The 23,173-nt window shown below is 43.3% G+C and overlaps 1 protein-coding gene across 1 annotated transcript in view; it reads left to right on the top strand.

Annotated features, from left to right (window-relative positions):
- GPR158 (G protein-coupled receptor 158) overlaps positions 1 to 23,173 on the top strand; it is a 137,373-nt gene that overhangs the window by 101,276 nt on the left and 12,924 nt on the right. The window contains exon 7 of the mRNA XM_044425022.1: positions 8,062 to 8,300. Coding sequence (XP_044280957.1) covers positions 8,062 to 8,300 — 239 coding nt within the window. The remainder of the gene's footprint in view (positions 1 to 8,061; positions 8,301 to 23,173) is intronic.

Here is a 23,173-nt window from a genome sequence, read left to right as displayed (position 1 = left end):
TCTTGCTCTCCTCTGAAGAATTTCTAGTTTGTTTCTCCCTTTCCTAAACTGGAGTGCCCAGAACTGGACGCAGTACTCAGGATGAGATCTAATTAGTGTTGAGTAGAGGGAAACTAGTATTTAAGGTGATTTAGAAGTGATCCAATAATACAGCCCAAAATAGCATTTGCCATTTCTGCAGCCACATTGTGTTGTCGACCTCTGTTCAGCACGTGATCCACAACAATTCCAAGATTCTTTTTGTGTTTGTAGCATTGTTGAGCCAAGTATCTCTCATCCTGCAACTACACTTTTAGTTTCTTCTCTTTAGGTGCAGAACTTGGCATTTGTCCCTTTTAAATTTTATTTGGTTGTTTTCAGCCCAGTAGCCCCCGATATCAAGATCATTTTGAATTTGGTTTCATGGAGTTCATACTTCAGTCCTAAGCATAGTTATCCAGAAAGAAGACCTACTGAATTCAGTGGGACTTACTCCCTAGCAAGTGTGCATTAGGAGTATAACCGGCAATATTCTTCAGGGCGTTGCTCTGTACATGTTTACTGAGATTGCCCCACTGAATTCCATGGAACTTTCTCCTAGGTAACTGGCTATAGGACTGAAGTCTCTTTGGCTAGATTGAGCACCGTAGGAAGCAATTCTAAGTCTTCTTGGTGACCTGCTCGCAGTCTTCCACATTGTGATGAGATACACTGTATTTCTATTTAATTGATAATAATTATTTTCAAATGTGTACTGCACATATACAGTAGCACATGCAAATCTTGTTTAGCATGGTGCTTTCTTTTGTTCTCTTTTTGTCAATTTGTAAGTATTCCCCTGTTCAAACCTTGAAAGGGAGTTTCAGACCTATCCTACAGACTGGAGAACAAGCCTGCAGAAGTTCTGTCCACCAAACAAAATGCAGTCCATGAATACGGCTTGGCACAACTCCCGTTTTGCTGGTTCTTTGCCAGTGGAACAGTCAGGGCTCAGTTACAGGCTGTGCTTGCCTTGATGGATCGCAAGTTGTGTCCTCCTTCCTAGCATGATAAAGAGGATGAGGGTGATGAATCAGATGTCTTAAAATCCACAAATAAATCTGAAAGGGCAATGGTCTTTGCTTGTGGAATATTATACATTCCCCTCCTCTCCCCATGACTGCAATGAAGACAACCCAAACTCTAGCAAGAGTGGATGATCTTTCCAAAAGACAAATTGAGAAACTGTATTAGGAACATTCTAAGCCATAAGGCGCAATGTTGGGGTGAGAAAGACAGTTGCTCTTGGTGCTCAATCTCAAGGCCACCAGGCTAGACTTCTGAGGAAAGGCAAGAGCAGGAAGGGGCCTCAGAATATGGGCCGGTTCCAGATGTTGAGATGAGTGAACTGGAGATGCTTATCTCAATTCCCCAGGTGGACAGGCAGCCTCTGAGAATGACCAAGATGTACAGTTAGTGGGAGGGGGCTTGGAACAGGGGAGTTTCTCAGACTGACGAGACAGGTACATCTCTTGACCCCATAACTCAACATCAGCAGAGGAGAGGGGCCAATTATCGCCATACCTAGAGAAGGTGTGCTCATTTTCAGAAGGCCCCTCCTGAAGAGATGGGATCTAGGCATGCTCATAGGGAAAGTTCTTGGAGGTGAATGCTAGATTGCTTTCAGTAAACTGCTCTGTGCATGCTCAGAGATTCATTCTGGGTGTTTGTGCTTCTGGAAAACACCCTGATCAATAAAGAACATTTTGCAAGAAAAGTCTATGACTTTTGAATGGGCAAAGGGAGGAACTCTAACTCTCAACACACAGTCAGTGTAGGCCCCGGGTTTTTGAGGGCCTTTGGACAAGGCATCCCCAATGGGCTCCCTCCATCAGGGAGTCTACCTTCTCACTGCTGTTGCTACAAACTGCAATTGCTCCCTATGCTTTTTGTTATCATTGGTACTACTTGCTTGTTTGACAGCTAGAGAGTCAGTGAGCAGGCAGGCCAGGGCATCTACTGCGCCTCCTCTTCATCACCACCACCATCACCACCTGGGCCAGAGCAAGAGGCAGGTGAACCAGCATTGCTGAAGGCCGGGGGACTCTGGGAAGTGGGCTTCCTCCGGGGTGTGGGTCCTCAGCAGGTGCCCAACCACGCCTGTGCTTGACACCAGTGATGCTGCGAAGTTGGCATAGCAGTATGAGTGTGTATCTTTCATTACACCGCCCTGGGATCTGTGCAGCTAAAGGATGGTCTAAAATGATAAGCAAACATACAAGGATGTACCATCCAGAAGCTGGATGATATTCCTTAGCTTTTTTGTTTTTCATGTGTGTGGTTTAAAAATAGAGTTGATATTAAAAATGCATTCCCTGTGCATGGAAAAAATTGTTGTGAAGCTGTTTAAAAAGTGTTACAGCAAGAGAGGTTGCCTAGGGAGCCTCCTGCTTTTTGAACTGTGCCTCATCTAATGGTTTTGTTAGATGGAGCCTAGTCAGAATTGGCAGGTGCCGCTCAGCGCAAGAGGTATGAGTTCAGCTGAAGCTGTAAGCTTCAATTTGGACCTGGGGGTTATAAAAAGGAACTTTTGAATGCCTTCCTTGAGCTGGCTGTGCTTCAGGAGAGGATTACTAGAGAACATGACTCAGATCTATTTTCATGTGTGAGCTTCCTGATAAATATTGACCTTGAGATCTTTTGTACTCCTTGTTCTGTAAAAGTTTGATAAGGGGAGAAATGAGCAAATGGTTTAGGGTGAGATTATAATCTCTTGATGGGTTTTTAAGAAGCACATAATTAGCTTGGCCTGCCATCAAAGCACTTGTGCTGTATCTCTCCTCCCCTCCCCCCGCAGCATCATGGATTGGATGGGGGTGGCCAGCGTGGGGCCCTCCAGAAGTTTTGGCCTACATAGCCAATGGTGAAGGACAGTGGGAGCTCAAGGTAAAACATTTGGAGGCCCACAGGCTGCTGATGTGGGAGAAGAGAGGAAGCAGGGAAGGCAGGCTCAGGGTAGCTTAAGTAATGGAGAGGTGGCGGAGAGAGAATTCAAACTCAGCCTCCAGGAATTGCTGCTTTCCCTAGGCCTAGCCTTGTGAACTTGCACAAGTCCTCGCAGAATAGGCAGGTGCCTGGCTGTGAAGGATGCGCAAGAGACCCCTGAGTTGAGTCCTCGAGTGGGTGCAGTTCCTAAACAACCCTCCCTGCTGTCTCCTTGGTCCCTGGGAGGTCAGGCTCCAGCTGGCAGGATGCAGGAGTGGCGTGCTTTTGCCTTCCAGCCGGTGCTTTGGGAGGGTACACAGGCTGACCATGTCTTCAGGGATTTCCATAACATTTGGAGTTGCTGATTTATATAGGTCTGGATTAGTCCCAGGGCCAAATTCAATTTCAGATAAGGGCTGCATTTCAGTGGTAAGTAAAGGCAGAGAGACATTCCTGCCTTTTAGAATGGGGAAAAATGCACACACCAAATTTGTGAGAGTGGGCAGGGAGGGAAAACCACCTAGCAGGGATGGAAGCAGGGCTGTTTGGGGAACGGTTGACTGCCAGCCACCTGGCTCTCTTTGTAGTCAAGTTGTCGAATTATAATCCCAGTTAATTACATATATTATAAAGACTACAAGCAAGCAAGCATTGCTTCAGGCTGCAAAAAGTATCCTCATGCAGGCAAATGAGACAAATGTCATAGGTAGATTTTGCATAACAGAACTTCATAAGGTTCAGCTAGTTCCCTAGGACAGATCCAGAACTGGGATTGTTTCCTATAGCTTGCTCTTCTCAAGCTGAGCAGGCTATTAAGTTTCACTCTCAAGGGAGGTCCACAGGGGCATCTCTGTGGCCAAAACTCTCCTGAAGTATCGCATGACCCTGTACTGCCCTCCCTTTTCATCAAATGCCTAACGCCCAGCTCTTACATTGCCACCCCTTGTCCTTCTCTTTATAAGCCTGCATTCCTTTAGGGTCAGAGGGCCCAGCCTGGCTGTTCTCCAAAAGACTGAAGGACAGCTGGGCCAACTCTCTTTTGTCTTCCCTATATTGCCTGAGCTTCTGCTCTTATCACTTTGGCACCTTGTCAACACCTTCATCTCCCCATCGCACTCAGAATCAATCCCCATCTATTGTTCAGGGGCATCTTGGGACCAATTCCTAAAGGAACTGTGCTCCTCACTCATAGGCAGGGATGTAATATAACAGGGTGGATTTGATTTAAATCAGTTTAAAACATTTAAATCACTAGTCTATAAGACTAGATTTTCTACATAGTTTGCACGCACACCTGCTTTACCCATAGGCAGAGGAACTTCATTAAAATATTCTCAAACTGGGTCTCTTTTATGGCCTGCTTCTATTGCAGATTTTCTCCTCCAGGGAAAGAATAATATGATAAACCTCAGGCTATAAAGATCCAAAGCTTTGTGGACCATTCTGTTCAAAAGGTTTCACTTTCATTTTCACCTCTCGCCCCTCCCTCCTCACACTTAGCTTCTTGTGCAGATCTATTCCATTCCTACCAGTGTTCTATTTATTGAATTTTTTGAAACTGAGCACTTCCGAGGTAAGTGGTTGATTCTGTGTACATGGAGCTGCAAAGGGACAATGGATGAAGGTCTTTTTTTCAACTCTTTGTTTATTTTTCAACATTTTTGCTGTGAAGAGGCATGTGATCTCTGTAGACACAAATTCATGGTTCTGAGAACTGTAAAACAAAGCATCTGTGATAATACCTTCTAGAGAGAAAATTTGCCCAATAATCTTAAAGAAACCTCTGGAAGAGCGTAACGTTGTGAGTAGATTCATGGAATTCATTTACCAAAAAATTAAATATTGCATGAATATGCAGCCTTATGCTACATAATTAAAAACTTATCCTTATTTTGTGATGAATAACCTTTGGACTATAATGCATCTCAAATACCTTGTAATTTTTGCAAACTTTTTTTTAATAGGTGTTTCATCAAAAAGCATTGCATGAGAAAAAAATCTTTAAAAAATTAAAATCCATTTTTTAATTTACAGAAATCATTGATTTTTTATTAAGCCTACAATAGTAAACTCACTAAGGGGTCCTGTGGGCTAAATAAAGCAGAATAGGCCAGAGATTGAGAGAAAGCAGCTTCTCCTTCTATGTCTACTCAGAATGCTGCCATGGCCCCCTTTCCCTCTTCTCTTCTGGTTTGAGAGCAGGGGATGTGCCACAGCAGTGGGCAGAGGGAGACTTGGACAGTGGCAGCTGGGCTTCTTCACTGGTACCTTTCCAAGCCGTATTTTCAAGTATTACTCACGGCTGGATCCAGGTGGCCGCCAGCCCATGTAGGCTGCAACTTTCAATTTTATTTTTTTAAAGACTGCCCAGTTTGTGAGGAGTGAATCCTTCAAACTAATTTCTCTCTTGCGCCAGTGTGTGCTTGTGTGCATGCATGCATGTGCACCATTGGCCAAATGAAGTTGGTGCTGCCAGATTAGGAGTTCCCAGCCCATGGCTAGAACACATAAGCAGCCATGGGGTAGTTGGAAGAATGCGGCAGGGCATAGTGCAGCCTTTTGGAAATTTGGTGGGCAAGGTTGATGTGTGTCCTGTTGATGTGTGTCCTGTTGAGCATCTTGCCCTTGGCTTTTGTGATGCCTGCTACAAAAGACTGGAAAAACTGGGCAGGGGTGGGAGATGACTGGAAGATGTATTATGTGGGGACATCAAGTGCAGGACATTGCTACAAAACTGGAGCTGCCAGAAGCAGGGCCTTTGCAGGGATGGCTCAGAGGTAGCGGGATGACCTTCCTTCGGAAATGTGGAGTGATATCTCCCCACTTGCCTTCTGCAAGGGTTGACCTGTCTTATAGGAATGCTGCAAGATAGTGTAAGATTGGAACAATTCAGTGAGAGTCCCATCACGTCTCTTCTGAGACACCGAATGCCTTTAGCTCTCCCTGAACTTCACCAAACTGGAATAAAAGGAAGGACTGCAGTTCCACTGGCCATGCTGCAAGATCAACTCTCTTTCAATTCCATCTCTTTCAACTCTCATCTAATGGTAGCAATTCCATCAGGCTACCTGAACTGCTTCTTTTCCAGCTGGTAGCGAGACATTTCTGTAACATTAAGATCAAGTGCAGCAGTTTGCCTTACTTTCCTTCCACCCTCCCTCCCCCCCACCACTTTTCCTTTTTTGTTAAGTCTTTCAGAGTGTAAGTCTAAGGAACCAGACTGTCTTGTGTGTCTGGCAAATAATGATCTGTATAACTTGTTTTGCATGCCTTTTTGGCTGAAGAGCAGGGTAAATAAACAAATAAATATACGTGAAATGAATTAGGGTCTACAGTTTAGGCTTAAATCTGCTCTACTCCCAATATTTTGGGTTGATAATAAGATCTTAATTTCATTCATCTTTCCAGTAAGGGACTGAAATAGAGCAACACACATTTTAAATATACGAGGTATGAATATGTAAGTGGAATATAGGATGTGTAGTTGGGTCAAAATTAGCATTGCCAATAAATGCTGCTCTTGGCTCTTATTGAAGAAATGAGTTCTAATGCTGCCACAAGACAGTGCTGTCCTTCAGGGGTCATGTGTCGTGTGTGAGCCTGTGGGATTACAAAACTTCTGGTGCAAGGCAAGAATGAGTGAAAGATGCAGGGATGGAAACTGCCTCCAATGCATTTGTGAAGCAACAGAATTGCATACATATATGCAAAAGGCATCCAGGGCCCATGTTAGAAATGAGGAATTGTCAATGGAAGAAAGTACACAGACTGCTGCTCTCCAAATTCTCACCTGGTTTCAAGAAGAGATTACAGGCTGGAAATCCATTTTGTGCATTGGCAGAATGATTGACCTTCCAGCCATGTTAATTGGATGAATGGGGTAATGATCATGCTAAATAAGTGCTGATGATGGTGCTGATGATCAGGAGATCACAAAATGCAGAACGCCTTGAAAAATCCATGAAAGTGAATAACTATTTTCTGTGTAAAAAAGTAGGTGTAATTGGTCTATCGGTTCAGCAGTTTGTGAGATGTTACATGCTGTCCTTCCAAACTATTTGGCTGATGACTTAGTAAGAAACAGGACACCGGGCTGTTCTAAAAATAATTGGTGTTACAGTATTTATTTAATTTTTCCTTACAGAACTGTATATGTGCTGCATAGATACAGAATCATCTACAGATGCCCTTGGGTTTTAGGGGAGTTTTCTGCGCTGTGGGTATCCCATGCATAGTAGTAGTAATTCAGAAATATGCTGAGGAAGGGGAGGTCATTGCCCATTGGACAGAACCATTCTTTGTTCAAATGTGTCTTTGCTATCATGCTGAAGCAGAAGCACCAAACTTCAAAATCTGACATTGTGTCCTGCACCAGGCATCTCACAGCTTCTGTCGTTTATTAAGGGTAAATAATAAATCTTATGCATGTTTGGATTGCAAACATGGTTCCCCAGACAGCACTGCTTCATGTTTAATTGTACATGTAGTAGTCTTGGTTATTTTAAAAAATGTGTTTAGGCTGTATTGTTTTCAGTGGTTATATGGTGCTTCGATGGCTTTTTAGCAGCTGAGGCAGTATGGAAATAGATACACATCACTAGGGATGTGATTGGAAAATTAAAACAGTTATGGGCTATTCTGGTGCTGAGCGACCTTTTGTCATTGCAAGGGAAACCAGTGGGGGGGGGGGGACTCACCAGTGTAGAAGAACCCCCACCAGAGGGGGTTTGCTAAGTGACTCCTTAAACCTGGAGCCAGTTCTGAGCTCCTTGTTACTTTAGGTATACTAGGCTGGATTTTTAGTTAGTTTACTTAGTTGGCGATCAGTGTCCCTGATGGTGATGGTAGAAAAACAAATATTTGGGGAACACAATACAGTAAGGAGTGCATGTTTTAATTTTATATAAAGTTAAACAACAATTAATTTGAGAAGCAATGAAAAATTAAAAGCGTTAAATAACATTTCTATAAACGATGCAGCCAGAAGTACATTTTTCCTTCAAAATGAAAGCAGCATACAAAGAATTATTACTTTGCATGGAAAAGCATCATTGGTGATTAGCATCTCTTTGAGGAAGGCATTTTCTGTTGTAATTCTGTGCCTATTTGATTGTGCAGGGTTTTGAAGGTTTTCCTCTCTCGAACTGTTCAACGAATCCCATACATGACTGGTGGACGAGTGATGAAGATGCTGGCTGTGATTCTTCTGGTCGTGGTGTGGTTCCTTATTGGCTGGACTTCTGCCATCTGCCAAAACCTGGAGAGAAATATTTCACTCATCGGCCATGGGCAAACATCAGATCATCTGATCTTCAATATGTGCCTGGTAGACCGGTGGGATTATATGATGGCTATTGGTAAATTGCGTTTCTTGTTCCTCTAGCTTTGATTTTTGTATCCAAGTGGTTACCTTAACAAAAAAAAGTCTGTTGAATTACTGCTAAATTTCAAAAGTACAGCTAATAGCCTGATCCTGTGTGTATTTGCTCAAAATCAAGCCCCACTTTCACTGAATGTTGCTGCTGGAATTCACATAGAACTGCAGTCTTAAAATAGACACAGAGGGAATCAGAAAGGGTCTCCTGGGCCATCTAGTCTGACCCCCAGCTCCAGCCGGCTCCGCTCACAACATGCCCACCATGTGCATGTCTAGCCTATCCTAGCCATCCATTAAAATGTTAGTGGATGCATTGTTTCTTTAAAGTAGCTTCTTTAAAAAAAATATTCAGGAGTAGCTGGTGATAGATGATCACAACTGGAGCAGGGGCAGATGGACTGAATGCATGTGTGTTTGGTCTCATGTACTGTAACATTTTAAAACCCGTGTGTTGTAGTAATTTCCAACAAACAAACAACTGTGCTCCCTTAGCTTCCAGAAGTCAGCCTGAGCAGTCAAGTGAAGTGAACAGCCAGTTTTCCAGTTTCATGGTTCAATTAATAGCTGCAAAAGACTTGATGTAGGATTTTAAACACAGACAGCTACTGAAAAGGTCCAACAAATGTAAATGCTCTTTAAATGTGAGCTTTCTAGTCTGGCTTTCTAGTAGATTTAATTAGCACTGCAATCTACCATTTAGGTCAGCCAGTTCTGGGAAATGTAACCCCAATCTAACTATGCAGTTGAAGCTTCTCATCCTGACTCTCACCCCTCATATATTTTGCAAACATTACATATGTCCTGTAATTGATCTGTAAATTTATGGTGTGCTCCAGTAGTTTAGTAGTAGAGCTGAAAGCATTAATCAATTAATTGGTGTAATTATCCATTTACTGGCTTGAGAGTCAAGTGGAAATACATCTTGGATTAATTAGAGATGCCTAGCTGTTTTGTCACTGCTGCCATTGGGACGTGACTGTTGCGGTCCGGCTTGTTTTTCTTAGACTGTTGGATGGGGACTTTGGAGATCTGGGTTACAGTCAGTGGTGAACCTCACTGAGTGATTTTGTGCTGATTACAGATTCTCAGCCTAGTCTATCACACAGGGCTGTTATGAGGATGAGTTGGAGGTGTGGAGGCCCATGCAAGCCAAAAAAGGCATGATATAAATGTAATAAATCAACATATCACTTGCTTTCCCTGCCACCCATAATTCCTTGCAGCATTCCTCTGCTTTTAAGCAGTTTTCCAGTAGCCCGGCTTTGATACTAATAGTGAGCAAGGGAGGGGCAAAATGGCTTAAAGCTACAAAGCTTAGTGAGGAAGGCCTGGGCTTTGTTTCCCTTCTCTCCTCATGCCCAATGTCCCTTTTTTGTAGAACAGGGGAACACAACCTTTTCAGCCTGAACAACTGTATCCAGTGTCTGATGGGGACCACAGTTGTGTATGCACAAATACAGATATGTGTACACACATAAACATTTACACCTGTGCCCTCTCTTCCACATACTTCACCCAATTAAGCTAGCTAATTTCATTTTTCAAAGTGATAGAGCATATGATGGGCACTGGTGTTTTGCTGGGTATCCTTTCAACGTTTCCCATAGCAGGTAAAGCTGTTTACTAACTTGAACCATTGATTTACTCCTCCTTGCTTTTGAAAAGTGTGCTGCCCTCTTCCTCCTGGTGGCAGCAGTAGCTGCCACAGAGGTTCCAGCAAAGAAGGAAAAGTGTTGTGGAGCCCTCTGTCAGCAGCTGTAAGGTCCCTGCTTCCAGACCCTAAATCATCCCCCTGGAAGAGCGAAGAAGCTTTTCAAGGGATCACAGAGGAGTAGATTTGGAAGGGGCCAGGAAGGCCATGGGTGCATTGGCTCAGTGTAGGACTCCAAGTTAAACCATCCCACTCAGGTGGCTGTCCAGATGCATCTTGAATGCCTCTAGTGTGGGAGAGCCCACCACCTCCACACATAATTCCTTTCCATGGTTGTACTGCTCTAACACTCAGGAAGTTCTTCCTGATGTTCAGCCGGAGCCTGGCTTCCGGGAACTTGAACCAGTTATTCCATGCCCTGCACTCTGGGGAGAATCAAGAAAACCTGAATTTTGAACTGATGAGTCAATCAGGAAAGGTTTATATTTTTGTTGCTGCAAGCAGTAGAAAACAGCACTCTTGGAAAATACCATGTTAGAGCATAAAGTAGGCTACAAAGGCAGCTGTAAAGAACAATGGTGAGATTTAGCATATGGCATTATTTTATATTCAGTGCAAGAGAGACTTAAAATAGAGCTTCGGCTATGGAGAGGTATAGAAATGAAAATAATAACAATGATGATGATGATTTATGGTTGTGAGCCACCCTGAGGCTTCAGCGAATGGGGCGGCATAGAAGTCCCATCAATCAATCAATCAGTCAATCAATGATGTATTAGAGCTAAAAGCAGTGTGCTTTACAAAAATATAGGGACATGGCAAACTTGTTTGGCTTGCCTGTCAATATGAAGCAGTTTAATTTGCACTTCCTGAACTAATATGTAAATACCTTTCCATTTTTGTGCTTCTTCAAATTCTCCAGTGCATTTCATCTGATGAAAACCTGCATAGAAAAACACATATATTAGGGAAAATTGTATAGCAAAATGTGTACATTAGGGGAAAGTGAAAAGCAATGTTTATATATGAAAATGCATACCATTCTTCTTTTGCATGGAAATGCACATGGATCTTTGTGCAGACTTTAAAAAGAGGCATTAAGTCACTGAAGCAGAAACAATGTGGAATGAACTTTTGATTTAAAAAACTCTGAATGCACAGAAAGTGAAATGCAATTGCATGTGAATGTAACTGATTATTTTTAATGAAACCATGCTCGGAATTCTATGCTTCTCTTGAGATGCTTCTGCTAACAAATGCTATTTTGAGAGGAGAGAGTTGGTATGTGCGCATCACAACCACCTGTGTGCCTTATCATGGTTTTTCTGCCAGTCTCAAGGTCAGAGAAGATTGTGTGTTAAAATTAGGCAGACTTATTTAAGTTGGGTTCCAGTAAGTTGGGTTGCAATCTCTCCCCACCCTGGAAGCCAAGCAAGTTATCCAGCCAACAGTGATGGGCAATGGAGGCTCATGTCACCGCTCCTCAAGGGCCTGGGGGGCTGTATGACGGTTACCACTGCGCTTTGTTCTTCATTCTGACCTCATTTGCAAAGGCATTTTGCACTTCATTCTTCACCTGTGGCTTGCTTGAAGTGCCCATGAGCTTGGTGTTCTGACCAAGACCCCGCCCTGTGGGAAGAGTCTTGCTCTGGCTGGGCAGCCTGCAATGTGTCCTGCAGGTTTCTTTGTCTTTCAAAAAGTTGTAGTCGGCTCCAATGGGGGTTTCTGGTGTTATATTTTAGTGCTATTTGTCCACATCTTTATCTCTTCCTCCACCAATTCCTTATTCTAAATAAATTTCACTATTTCAAGCTTACCCACACTTTGTTTCAGATGAAGCCTAAGTCTCAGTTCAGGATGTCGTGCTTTGGTTTTATGAAAGTTTTGGGTTTTAGGCTGTAAGGCAAGCAATAGGGGTTGACTGTGTAGTCTCTATTTTATGCCCCCAGGGTATTCAGTAAGGTCGGAGAATCCCTTGGCTCAGATTAGTTGAACATAGACGGAGATGGTGGCTGTCTGCTAGGTCATTGATTTGCTTGCCACCTGGCCACTTGCAGGTCACTGGGGGTTTGCAGGGGGTGGGGGAAAACCCTCTTAACCTCCCAACTCCCTCATAGCCTCTCTGTCATGCCATCATTAACATTTATATGCATATAAAACCCTGTCTCAAGATCTCTCTCTCTCTCTCTCCCCCACCTTCCTCCCTCCCTCCCCCTCCTCCTCCTCCTTTTGTGAACATCTGAGGTTCAACAAGTAATTATGTAAATATACATTGGGGAGTTCATCAACCAGGTCTAGGACAATGTGGGAATGTGCTTGTGAGTACATGTCTCAGGAGAATTTGTGACTGGGCTTTCCTCTAGGAAGGAAGAGAGATCTTCAGCAGAACCATTTATGCCAACTTAACTATAATGAAATGTTCCTCATTATCTAGGAAGCCAAAATACTTATCTGGCTGGACTTCAGAACAGGCCAGAGAAGAGCCAACAGGGCCAGGCCAGTGCTAATCTGACCTAATTTCCTTAGCTACTGAATTTCACACCATATTCCCGACATTCTGTTTTGGAAATACCATATGGGAAAAAATGCGTCTGAACACACAAGCTGATTTGTTTAAGTTTCTACTTTAGAAAAGATGCCATCACTGATAAAACTTTTAATGTATAACTGTAAGAGAGTAAACAAAATAGCAGCATGCACACATGAGCTATTGCAGACGGGGGGAATATACTTTGCATGCAAAAGATTTTGTGCTCACTTGTTGGCATCTCAAGTGTGAGTAGGACATGTTCCAGAATGTCTCTCCTAATCAGTGTAGGCTGGTTTCCTCCCACCTCTCAGGGCAGGCTTGTATAAAAATAATGCTGAGCTGGATGGATCAATGGTTTGAATCTGTCAAAGGCATGTTTCGGAGCTTAAATCTTGTGAGCTGGAACCAAAGCCTCCTTTCCTTAAACAGTAGCACAGAGTCATTTCTGTATAAACCAAGATGTTAAGCATTGATGAGGTTGAACTCAGACAATGCTGGGTGTGTTTATACAGCAAAAGTCAGCCACTGAAACATGAGGACATTTGAACAAATGAACACCATAGGTGAATGTTAGCACTACTAAATTTACTAGGCCAGTATGTCCCATAAGGCAAAGACTCAAAAAGAAAATGTAGTGATGGCGAAACGTTTTAAGAACGAGTGCCCTACCTGCAAATCAAAACACACTTATTTATCGCAAACTGCCAACACTACAACAAACCAGAAAATAGAGGTTTTAGTTTAGAAAAAACAACTCACAACCAGATCACACCTTTTGGAACATGCACAAGTCCCCAAAGTGCACTCCGCTCCGGTGCTAGGCTGCTGGGCAAAGCTGGGCGACATAGCTGGTGTGCCGACATAGAGGGCTCTGCATGCCCATGGTGCCAACTCAACATTTCTGCCCGTTCTAAACATATTCCAACAATCAAACTCATGCCGGGACCCCTAACCCTAATATAGGGGTAAAATTTCATTGAAAATAATGTGATTCTGAAAAAGCCTTCCCTGAGTAGCTTTTTCAGCGCAGCTCATCATTTCTGCCCATTCTAAACATGTTCCAACCATCAGAATCATGCCAGGACACCATGGTTTTCTAACCCTAACCCTACCCTGATGCTCTACCCTAACCCAAACATAGGGGTAAAGTTCCATTGAAATGAGGGCGATTATGAAAATGCCTTCCTTGAGTAGCTTTTTCAGCGCAGCTCATCATTTCTGCCCTTTCTAAACACGTTCCAGCCATCAGAATCATGCCAGGACACCATGTTTTTCTAACCCTAACCCTACCCTGGTGCACTCCCCTAACTCTAATATAGGGGTAAAATTTCATTGAAAATAATGTGATTCTGGAAAAGCCTTCCTTGAGTAGCTTTTTCAGCGCAGCTCATCATTTCTGCCCATTCTAAACACGTTCCAACCATCAGAATCATGCCAGGACACCATGTTTTTCTAACCCTAACCCTACCCTGGTGCACTCCCCTAACCCAAACATAGGGGTAAAGTTCCATTGAAATGAGGGCGATTCTGAAAAAGCCTTCCTTGAGTAGCTTTTTCAGTGCAGCTCGTCACTTCTGCCCATTCTAAACACTTTCCAACCCTGAGAATCATGCCAGGACACCATGGTTTTCTAACCCTAACCCTACCCTGGTGCACTCCCCTAACCCTAACATAGTGATAATGTTCCATTGAAATGAAGGCGATTCTGAAAATGCCTTCCTTGAGTAGCTTTTTCAGCGCAGCTCGTCATTTCTGCCCATTTTAAATATGTTCCAACCCTGAGAATCATGCCAGGACACCATGGTTCTCTAACCCTAACCCTACCCTGGTGCACTCCCCTAACCCTAATATAGGGGTAAAATTTCATTGGAATTCCTTGTGTAGGTTTTAATGTACATATCTGCCCATTCTAAACGCATTCCAACCATCAATATCATGCCAGGACACCTCATTTTTCTAGCCATAACATTTTTCTAACCGTGATGGTGATCGTTTTAGAGACCGATGGCCTAAACTGCTAGTAAAACCCACTTATTTATTAATAATGCCAGCCCTACAGCAAACATGAAATGTTTCAGTTTAGAAAAAGCAACTCATAACCAGTCCAAGCAAATACATCCATATATCTATTCATCCATCCATCCATCCATCTATATATCTATCCTTGGCAGCACACTGACCAGCCATGCGACAGCACGGACTAGTCCCTGCTAATGAGTTGTGGCTTGTGACTTCCTCGCCTGGCGCTGCTCCTCCTTTCTGAGCATGCGTGTGCTGTTATCCCATGCTCAGCTGCTGGGGCGATGCTGGGTGACTTGTCTTGTGTGACTACACAGAGCGCTCTGCATACCCGTTGTGTCACTTGTGCTATAGGTTCGCCACCACTGACCTAGATCAAATTGAGATGGACAAATGATATGGTGCTTTTCTCTAGCCATATGTAATCAGCCGTATTAGCAGCTTCCTCTTCTATGAGTCATGCTGGCTTCTTTGCAGGCTGTTAGGTCTTGGTGTTTAAGTTGATCATCTCAGCTTCCAACACTGGAACCTTCACCCTGTTGTGTGGCATCCCATAATTTTCCTTCCTCCTGAGGAACTGTAGTAGATATAAAATTACTTCTGAGCCCAGTAGGAACCCAGAAAGCTGACTAATTTGCCAATTCTTTAGTTAAGCTTGGGCACATCAGGAGAAGGAAAGACTTACTGGAGAAAACAAGTAGGGAATGGGAAAGTCAAAGGCAGAAGAGGAAGACCTAATATGAGATGGACCTTGAGTTTACAAGAGCTAAGTAGAGCTATCAAGGACAGGACATTATGAAGGGCATCCGTTCATAGCATCCGCTTAAGTTGGAAGAGACTTGATAGAACATAAACTATATACAGTTTTATATATAATGGTGGTCACAAGGCAAGCTGAGATCTTCTGGCAGATCTTGGTAAGAGCTGCATTTGACCATCTAGGGATTCTAGCACTCAATTCTTTAATAACCCAAGAGGATGAATTTCGATTTACGCACAATTATCCTAGATGCAACTGCAATGGCTGCTCTCCGCCGCTGCATTTTTCAGCTGCTGCTGAATTTGCTGCCACAGCAGTGGCAGTAGCAAAAATTGCAGGAGGTTTGTAAGGGATGCTTGCAGGCAAGGCATGCTCTTAGCAGTCTTCCAAGAGGCATGTTCCAGCTTGGAAATAAGGCATGCTCTCCTCATTTTTATGCAAATCTGGCAGTAAGGGGAATCAGATGCCCCCCAACCCCTAGAAGTTGCCACACCTGGAGCAGATGCATTGAAATCAATGGGATTTGCCTAACTTAGTTATGTTTAATTCAACCCCATTGGTTCAGCAGGTCTACTGTAAGTATAACCAAATCTAGATCCAACATAATTTCTCCTTTGCTTTCAGTTCTGGTTTCAAAAGCAATGTTAGAATTCCTGGGTTGTAGTCATTGCAATGGAAATGTGCATGTATTTATCCAAGACATTGTCATGTATGGTTCACAGGACGCAGCAGGATATGAGCTGGGTGTCTAGAGCCACCATGCATATCTGACCCTACCCTCTGCCTCCAGTTACTATGCTGCATAGCAGCCCTTCCCACATGCTCTCCCACGGAACTGAAATCCTTCCTCTGTTGTCTAGGATGATCACTGGAACTGGATCCTCCTTACCACTCTCCTCTTGTCATATAAACGGCATACATTATTTCTTTTTGCCCATTCCTGTGAGCTCAAGGGTGATACACATGGTCTGCCATTTTATCTTCAGATCAATATTTTAAGATGGGTTAAGAGAGTGAGATATAGTGCCTGGCCCATGCCTGCCCTGTCAGCTTTGTGTCGGGACGTGACCTCAGACCCTCAGTTCCCAACTCTAAGCCCCAGAGCCCTAATGCGTGTGCAATGCTGGCTTCAGTACCACTGGCCTCTTCCTTCCTGTTTCCTTTCTGTCTAAGACAAGACTTAGTTTTTTGTGACCTCTCCCTACTAAAAGTTCCAGAAATTATCAGAGAGGAGCACCATCTGCTTTGGTTATTCCCCACCCATCCATCCCCTGATCTCTTTTCAGACTCAGCAGTATTATTTCCTCACCAGCTCCTTTTCAAGCTGTTGCCTGAAGAGTTGCCAGAAGACATTCTGAAGGGCCAGATTGTTCAAGCAATGCTCTAGAGGAGCTTGAGATCTTGCTTGCCTTTATAGTACAAAGGTGGGGGGTCTTCATAATCCAGGGAGCTCTCCAGCATCCAAACATTTTGTCACACATGGAGTAGACCTGCTGTATGTTATGGAACAATACCTAAGCCAGCATCCTCAGAGAAGTGTCACCTTTCATCCTCAGAAGAGGCTCCGGAGTCAGTAGGTGAAGATTCAGCCAGGAAAAGGCAATGCAAGTCTTCTCCCAGTTCTAAAGAGGTGCCCCAGGAGGCAGCTTCTCTGTATCCAGAAGAGTTTATATGACCATTCTCAGAATCTGAGGACTCTCCCTATGAAGGTACAAGCATGCCATGATCACTCCATGCCTTTTATTAAAAAATAAATAAAATTGTGACCTGAAGTTGCTAGACTAGGTCCCTTAAAGGCCAGAGCCTCAGTACTGGTAGAGAAGGAGTTAACAAGCCTCAGGTCTAGTCATTCATATTTAAGTTTTGCTCCTGCTCTTTGTTGAAGCATCATACAGACAGTCCTGTCTTGCCTCCAGCTCCAGCACCACTTCAAGCTTTCTGTGATGCCGACCCCTTTCTGTCCTTCTTCCTGAGAAACTTGACCCAACTGGATACCTGCTCAAAATCTGAGCCCTAACAAGACACTGTAAGCCAAGCTATGTCTCAGAGGTGACAAAAACTCATGGCCCAAAACTGGTACATTCTGGCATACACCAAAAGGCTCCCTGTTTTGTGGCCCCAGGATCCCAGGGAAAAATTGATCTAGTCTAATTAAGTCTAGATCGAGGTCTTTTGGTTTTCAGCTCTGTTTCTGGTTACAGTGATAAGTTCCCTAGGCTGTGGTCATTCCAGTGGAGATGTGTACATATCAAGTGGACTAAGGAAGCCAACATCCTGGCCAAATATGTTTGCAGCTTTACAGAAATAGACACTGAAGGACAGTGTTATGCCAAAGCTCAGTGTCTTCTTTTTTCCATCTGGGCTACCCTCTCCCAAGTTATGACAATCCTTTATCACAGGGACCCTTAACAGATTTTATCTCTGCATATTCCTCTGTGAAATGTTCTGATTCACACCTCTTGGACTGATGTGCAGGTCAGAATATAACTATCCACAAGATTTCACACTTCCTTCCATGTTGCAAGACAGTTCTGGACAGTTTCTACCTATCAAAGCAAATATTTAAATATACATGTTGAAAGGAAATACACATTTCAGTGTGTATTTTGAGAGCATTTTAAGTATTTATTCAAAACCATTTGCAGAAATACTTAAAACATGCAACATGACAGGGACTGGAAATAAATAGCTTCTCCCATCTATGTATCTTCACTTAATGCCATTGCCTGTATTTTGTTTCATCCATTTATTGTTTTGTATCTATATCCCTCCCTTTGTTCCTGTAAGGAACACAAGAAAATTTTCAAAATCCTCCTCCATCCCATTTTCTTCTTACAATGACCTTGTGAGGTAGGTTTTACTGAGAGTCAGTGACTGACCAAAGTCCCCCTTGATAGCTAGGAGGGGACTAGAGTCCATATCTCCCCAGTCCCAGCCCAACACTCTAACCCCTGTGCTGCACTGATTCTTTAATCGGTTAGTCCCTATTTCCAATTCATTTCTCACATAACCTAGACTTCAGAAATTAAAGTGATCTCACTGCTGACCAAAGTAAGTGTTAAGCATGAACTGAGTAGAATTAGAGGTGAAACTATCAAAAATATGGTGTAATGTGACTTAGATACCACTGCTAAAACCAACCAACCAATCCTTAATAGTCACCTCCCTACCTCAAAATCCTGAACGAATTCAAACATGGCTCACAGGAGGACGGTTGGTTTAGCAGAGAACCATGCCATGAAAAGTTAGCACAATTGTATTGTTTCGTGCTATACAGCATTTGTTCTCTGTCAATGTCATTCCTATCTGATTCCTCTGGCTTTCATGTACACAATTCTCTATAAGGTCATCCTTTCTGTGAGAGACAAGAGAAAACCCTCTTTTTCTTCCTTGCAGCTTTTCTTACCCAAAGGTTGAATGGATGATTCATTGCATCAGAAGCAAAGTTTATCACGGTTGTGCAAGCTTTCCTTCTCCTTATGGTGACATTTGTGTGATATGTTTCTAGTGGCAGTTAATGCAACGTGACCTTTTGCGTTTCTGAATTTGTTCAAATAGAAAGGAACAGGTTGAAATACAAAGAAAGGGAGACGATTGGCTAGAGATAATGGGAGCTGTATGGGAGCTGTATGCCCCCATAGGGTCATAAGTTGCCCACCCTGAGAGTCCTTAGATGGAGGACTTTTGAATAAAGGGCAGTCCTCAGCAATGTAGGACATGGGGACACCATATCATTATGTCTGTGTGTCTTCAGGCACAGCAAGCTTGGTAGCCCTGTGGTGTTGGGTCAGCAATGGCTTCTTCCTAAAAAGTGGAATATTCTGGAATATTTTGGACACATTGGCCAAGGTGCAAAGAACTGTGACAATCTTTTCCAGGAACCCAGATTTTTGTTCCTTTGAACTGTGATCCCCACTAGCTGTGATCCAAACCTGCTTTTGAAATTGATGGCTGCTTCGAGACAGACTGTTCCATAAAAATGGATGACTCTCATGGAAGTCCTTCTCAACGGGGCCCATGTACCATGGTGTGCACAGGGCAGGTTTCTGGGGCAGAGGCCCGGTACGCCACTCAGCTGGATGAGCTGGGGGTGGGGCAGGGAGATGCAACAGGGCTGACTCAACACGCTTGAATTAAGTGCAAAAATCCCTATTACCATCTAAACAGTTGTCCACCATCATCATAAAACCATTGAGCTCATAATCTAAAATTACCCAGGGGACAGCTGTTCAAAAGATAAAAAATCAAAATCTTCCATGGGGTTAACACTAGCAGTTTGGGTTTCAGCCAGCATGTATTTAGAGGGACTGCTAAATAAATGGAGTTTGAAAATATTGTAGTATCAACATGTAAAATATCCTTTTCTATTGATCTGAAGGCTCACATGCATGTGTGTGTGTGTTAATTTCATCAGAATCATAATTATCTTAAATTGCCCCTTGTTCTCATGGTATAATCAGAATTGCAGGGCACGGTCCAACACCCACATTAAAGAATGCCATCAGTGCTGTACGCAACATCTGTGGATTTTTCTATGCAAATTGTGGTGTTAGTCTGGAGTTAAACATATAAATACACTTCTCCCACCCTCCAACACCCTTCTTCAGGATACATTGAAACTGCATAATTGGTGCTTTGGGTAATAAATGCATTTTCAAGCAGAATGGTATGTTTGTTATTGCTAATTAAATAATGCTAATGCTAAGCTTAGCTGGAAGATGTATACTCTTCATCTTCCATGCATTAGAAAAAGATTCCCATTTTTGTCGGATTCTAATTATAATACTAATAGTTTTTCTGCTGGCAAATGTCTCCACTTTCTGCACTTTGGACCTCATGCCCTCCCATCATCTCTGGCCAGCATGGCCATTGGGAGGCAATGCCAATGACTTCTGTAAAGAGGGACAGCAAAAGTGAATTTCAGGAGCCGTGCATTGCCAAAGAAACTCATATTTCAAGCCTGGAAGGTTGAATCCCCACCACTTTTCCCAAGATCTTACTGCTCTTGCCACAGCTGAATACTTCCTGCTGTTGCTCAGTTTGTTCTGGTGCTTATTGAGATATCCTGGACTGTTTGTGTTAATATACAGATTGAAATAGAAGTGCCAGATCTTTTTTCTTTTCGGTTTATTAATGGCATTGTGAATGATGATTTTGAATGGATGTGCTTTCACGCCATGTCATTTCTTTCCACTTTTTGTGGCTGGTTGTTCTCCCCTTTTTTGTGCTTGCTCTTGTTATGTTTGCAAGTAAGTTATATAAAAAACGTCAAGTACATCTGGAAGGTACCGGGTTGGGGAATGCTGGTATAAAGATGGGCTCGTGGCATCAGTAGCTATCTGAGAAGGTTTCTCATGATTACAGATAAGATTTTTTTAGGAATAGGATGAACTTGGTTCACTCCATCATGTAGAGTATTTTCAAATGTGGTTTGTATTTGCTTTTTGCAACAGTTGAGTTATTTGTGGAGATTCCAGCACATACTGACTTGTTTGTGCTCTTCATGATTATTCTACTATTCAATATTTGTTGAGACATCACATCCTGGAGATGATGTACAGATTGGCCTGGTATAGAACAACATTGGGTTTGTGTGTGTCCCCTAACCTTTCCTCTTGCATTGTTGTAAGAAGTCAATTAGCAACTGTGTCCATTTTCAACTACCTGTGGTTACTTGTTAAGGTCCATACTTGGGACCATGGTTGATAGTAACTTTGGTTTGGTAAAACAATCCAGGATCATGAAACGTGGTTTGACATTGGCTTGTTGCTACAGTGTGTTCCAGTCTGGGCTCCATGGAAGTAACCATTCTCTTTGCAGGCATGCTAGAGAAGGAATGGGCAGGGGAGTGCGTAGGTTGGCAGCTCCTGCCTTCACTTGAAGCCAGCCTTCCCCACTGCAGTGCCCTCCAGATGTGTTTGACTACAGTTCTCATTTCCAGCCAGCATGGTGCTCTAAGGGAGCTGTTGCTTCAGTGGCGATTCACTCTGACTGAGCGCTAATATAAGGCTCTGCCTTTTCCGGGCTGATCTGGGCTGTTGCTTAGGCATGTTTCCTCCTTGTATCAAGTAGACTCATGCGCAGATAGCTGGGCACCTCATCAGCGGTCCTGACACTCTTACTAGGCTCACCATTCATCTGCTGCTGAGGACCTGGGACTCTGAAGGCGGGGTGGGGGGAGGTTGAATGCCATCCAGGAACTGAGAAACTTCTCTGAGACTTCTGCTCCTAGAGCAGGGATGCCTGGATCCACCAGATTTTTTGGGCCTCTGGCAGTGTGGTCATCAACCAGGCTGGGGCATCGTGCTCCCCCTGCATCTCCTCTGATGAAACCCCAAGTTCTAAGCCTGAACAAGGCTAAAATCTTCAGAAATTGTTTTTCTTGTTAAGGGCTTTGTCCCAGCTTGTACCAGAATTAACGCATGTCTAATTTGCTGAAGGATTCTCAAAAAGAGGCATTTTCATGACAATACATTTTTTCTTCTTATGCTAAAAGACTTATATATAGCATTTCCTCAGGTAGAGGAGCAGATGTTGGCATTTTTCCCCCCAATAAGTTTGCATATGGAAAAAAAGAGGAAAACAAGTGGTAGCTACTCTCAGGGAAAAAAAATGATTATGCTTTCTGTTTGGCAGCCTCTACTGCAAGATTGCCCTGCAGTCGCTGTTCTCAAAGTGTGATGTAGGCGTTGTAATGGGCCATCTGCCATGGAAGACATGAACAAAGGCTGAAAAAGAGGGAAAGGGGGAAAAAGAGAAGGGAAAGTGGAGAAGCAAATTTAGATGGTATAGTAATTGTCTCAAATTGCCTTTGGGAATCTTCATATTAAAACATCACATTATTCTCTTGTGAGTCGTGATAGGCAAACATGTCTTCACTGTCTGTTCCGATGCTTGCTTTGCATACTGTTTAAAATGAAGCACAGAGCTCCGACTTCTTAATCCAAAGCTCTGGGAAATTGTATTCCAGTATCTCATCTGTTCCACTGTGGTGCAGTGGTTAAGACCATGGGACCACGGCTCAGGTGATCTGGGTTCCAGTCCTCACTCAGACATGGAGCAAACTTGGTGACTTAGGGCCACACAGACTGGCAACCTAACCTACCTCACAGGGTTGTGGGGATAAGATGGAGAACAGCAGGGGAATGATGTAAGCCGCATTGAGTTCTTAAAAAAAAAAAAGACTAGCTATCAGTGCAATAAATAAATAAATTCTGCTAAGACTTTTTGAGAGCAGACATTGTGTGCGACAACTGACAGCTGTCTTGCAGGGACTCAAAAGAAGAAGGTCTTCCACCCACCTACATACTGAATTCTCCCTGTCCCTCACAGCTCCGAAGTGGCTAAGGGCGTACCTGCACAAACTAAGGAACTCTGGAGCTTGTAGTCCTTGAGAAAGCACATCACAGATAATGGCACACTACTTTCTCAAATGGCAGCCCCCAAGTTGCCTGTAGACACATGCTGTCTCTCCCATGGAAGGGCTTGGGGCAGAATGTTGCTGGTTCAGTTCTAACACTATTTCAGCCGGGTCTGGAGACTCCAAATAGATACATAGACAGAAATATGTTTGCATAGGCATAGGAGGCAATCTTTACAGCATCAGCCTATTGCCCTGTCTAGTAATATCTCCATGCATTGGCAGTTTCTGACAGGACTCTTGTCCAGCCCTACCTGTGATGCTGGGTTGAACCTGGAACTCCTTGGTTGTAAAGGATGTGCTGTACCGTTGACCTATGGCCCTCATTTCTGCTTCATGCAGAATTTTTGCAAACAAATTATGCTTGTACATTGCTCTTCTTTGTATGTTTCTTTTATGAATATAGAAATCGTTGTACATACGTTTCCCTTTTATATCCATTTTATACACTTTTTCCCTCTGCAGAATTGCTT

This window comes from Varanus komodoensis, unplaced genomic scaffold (genome assembly GCF_004798865.1).
Source record: "Varanus komodoensis strain SLA01 unplaced genomic scaffold, ASM479886v1 scaffold15, whole genome shotgun sequence".
NCBI classification, from domain to species: domain Eukaryota; kingdom Metazoa; phylum Chordata; class Lepidosauria; order Squamata; family Varanidae; genus Varanus; species Varanus komodoensis.
This window is presented reverse-complemented; position numbering and strand designations above follow the sequence as displayed.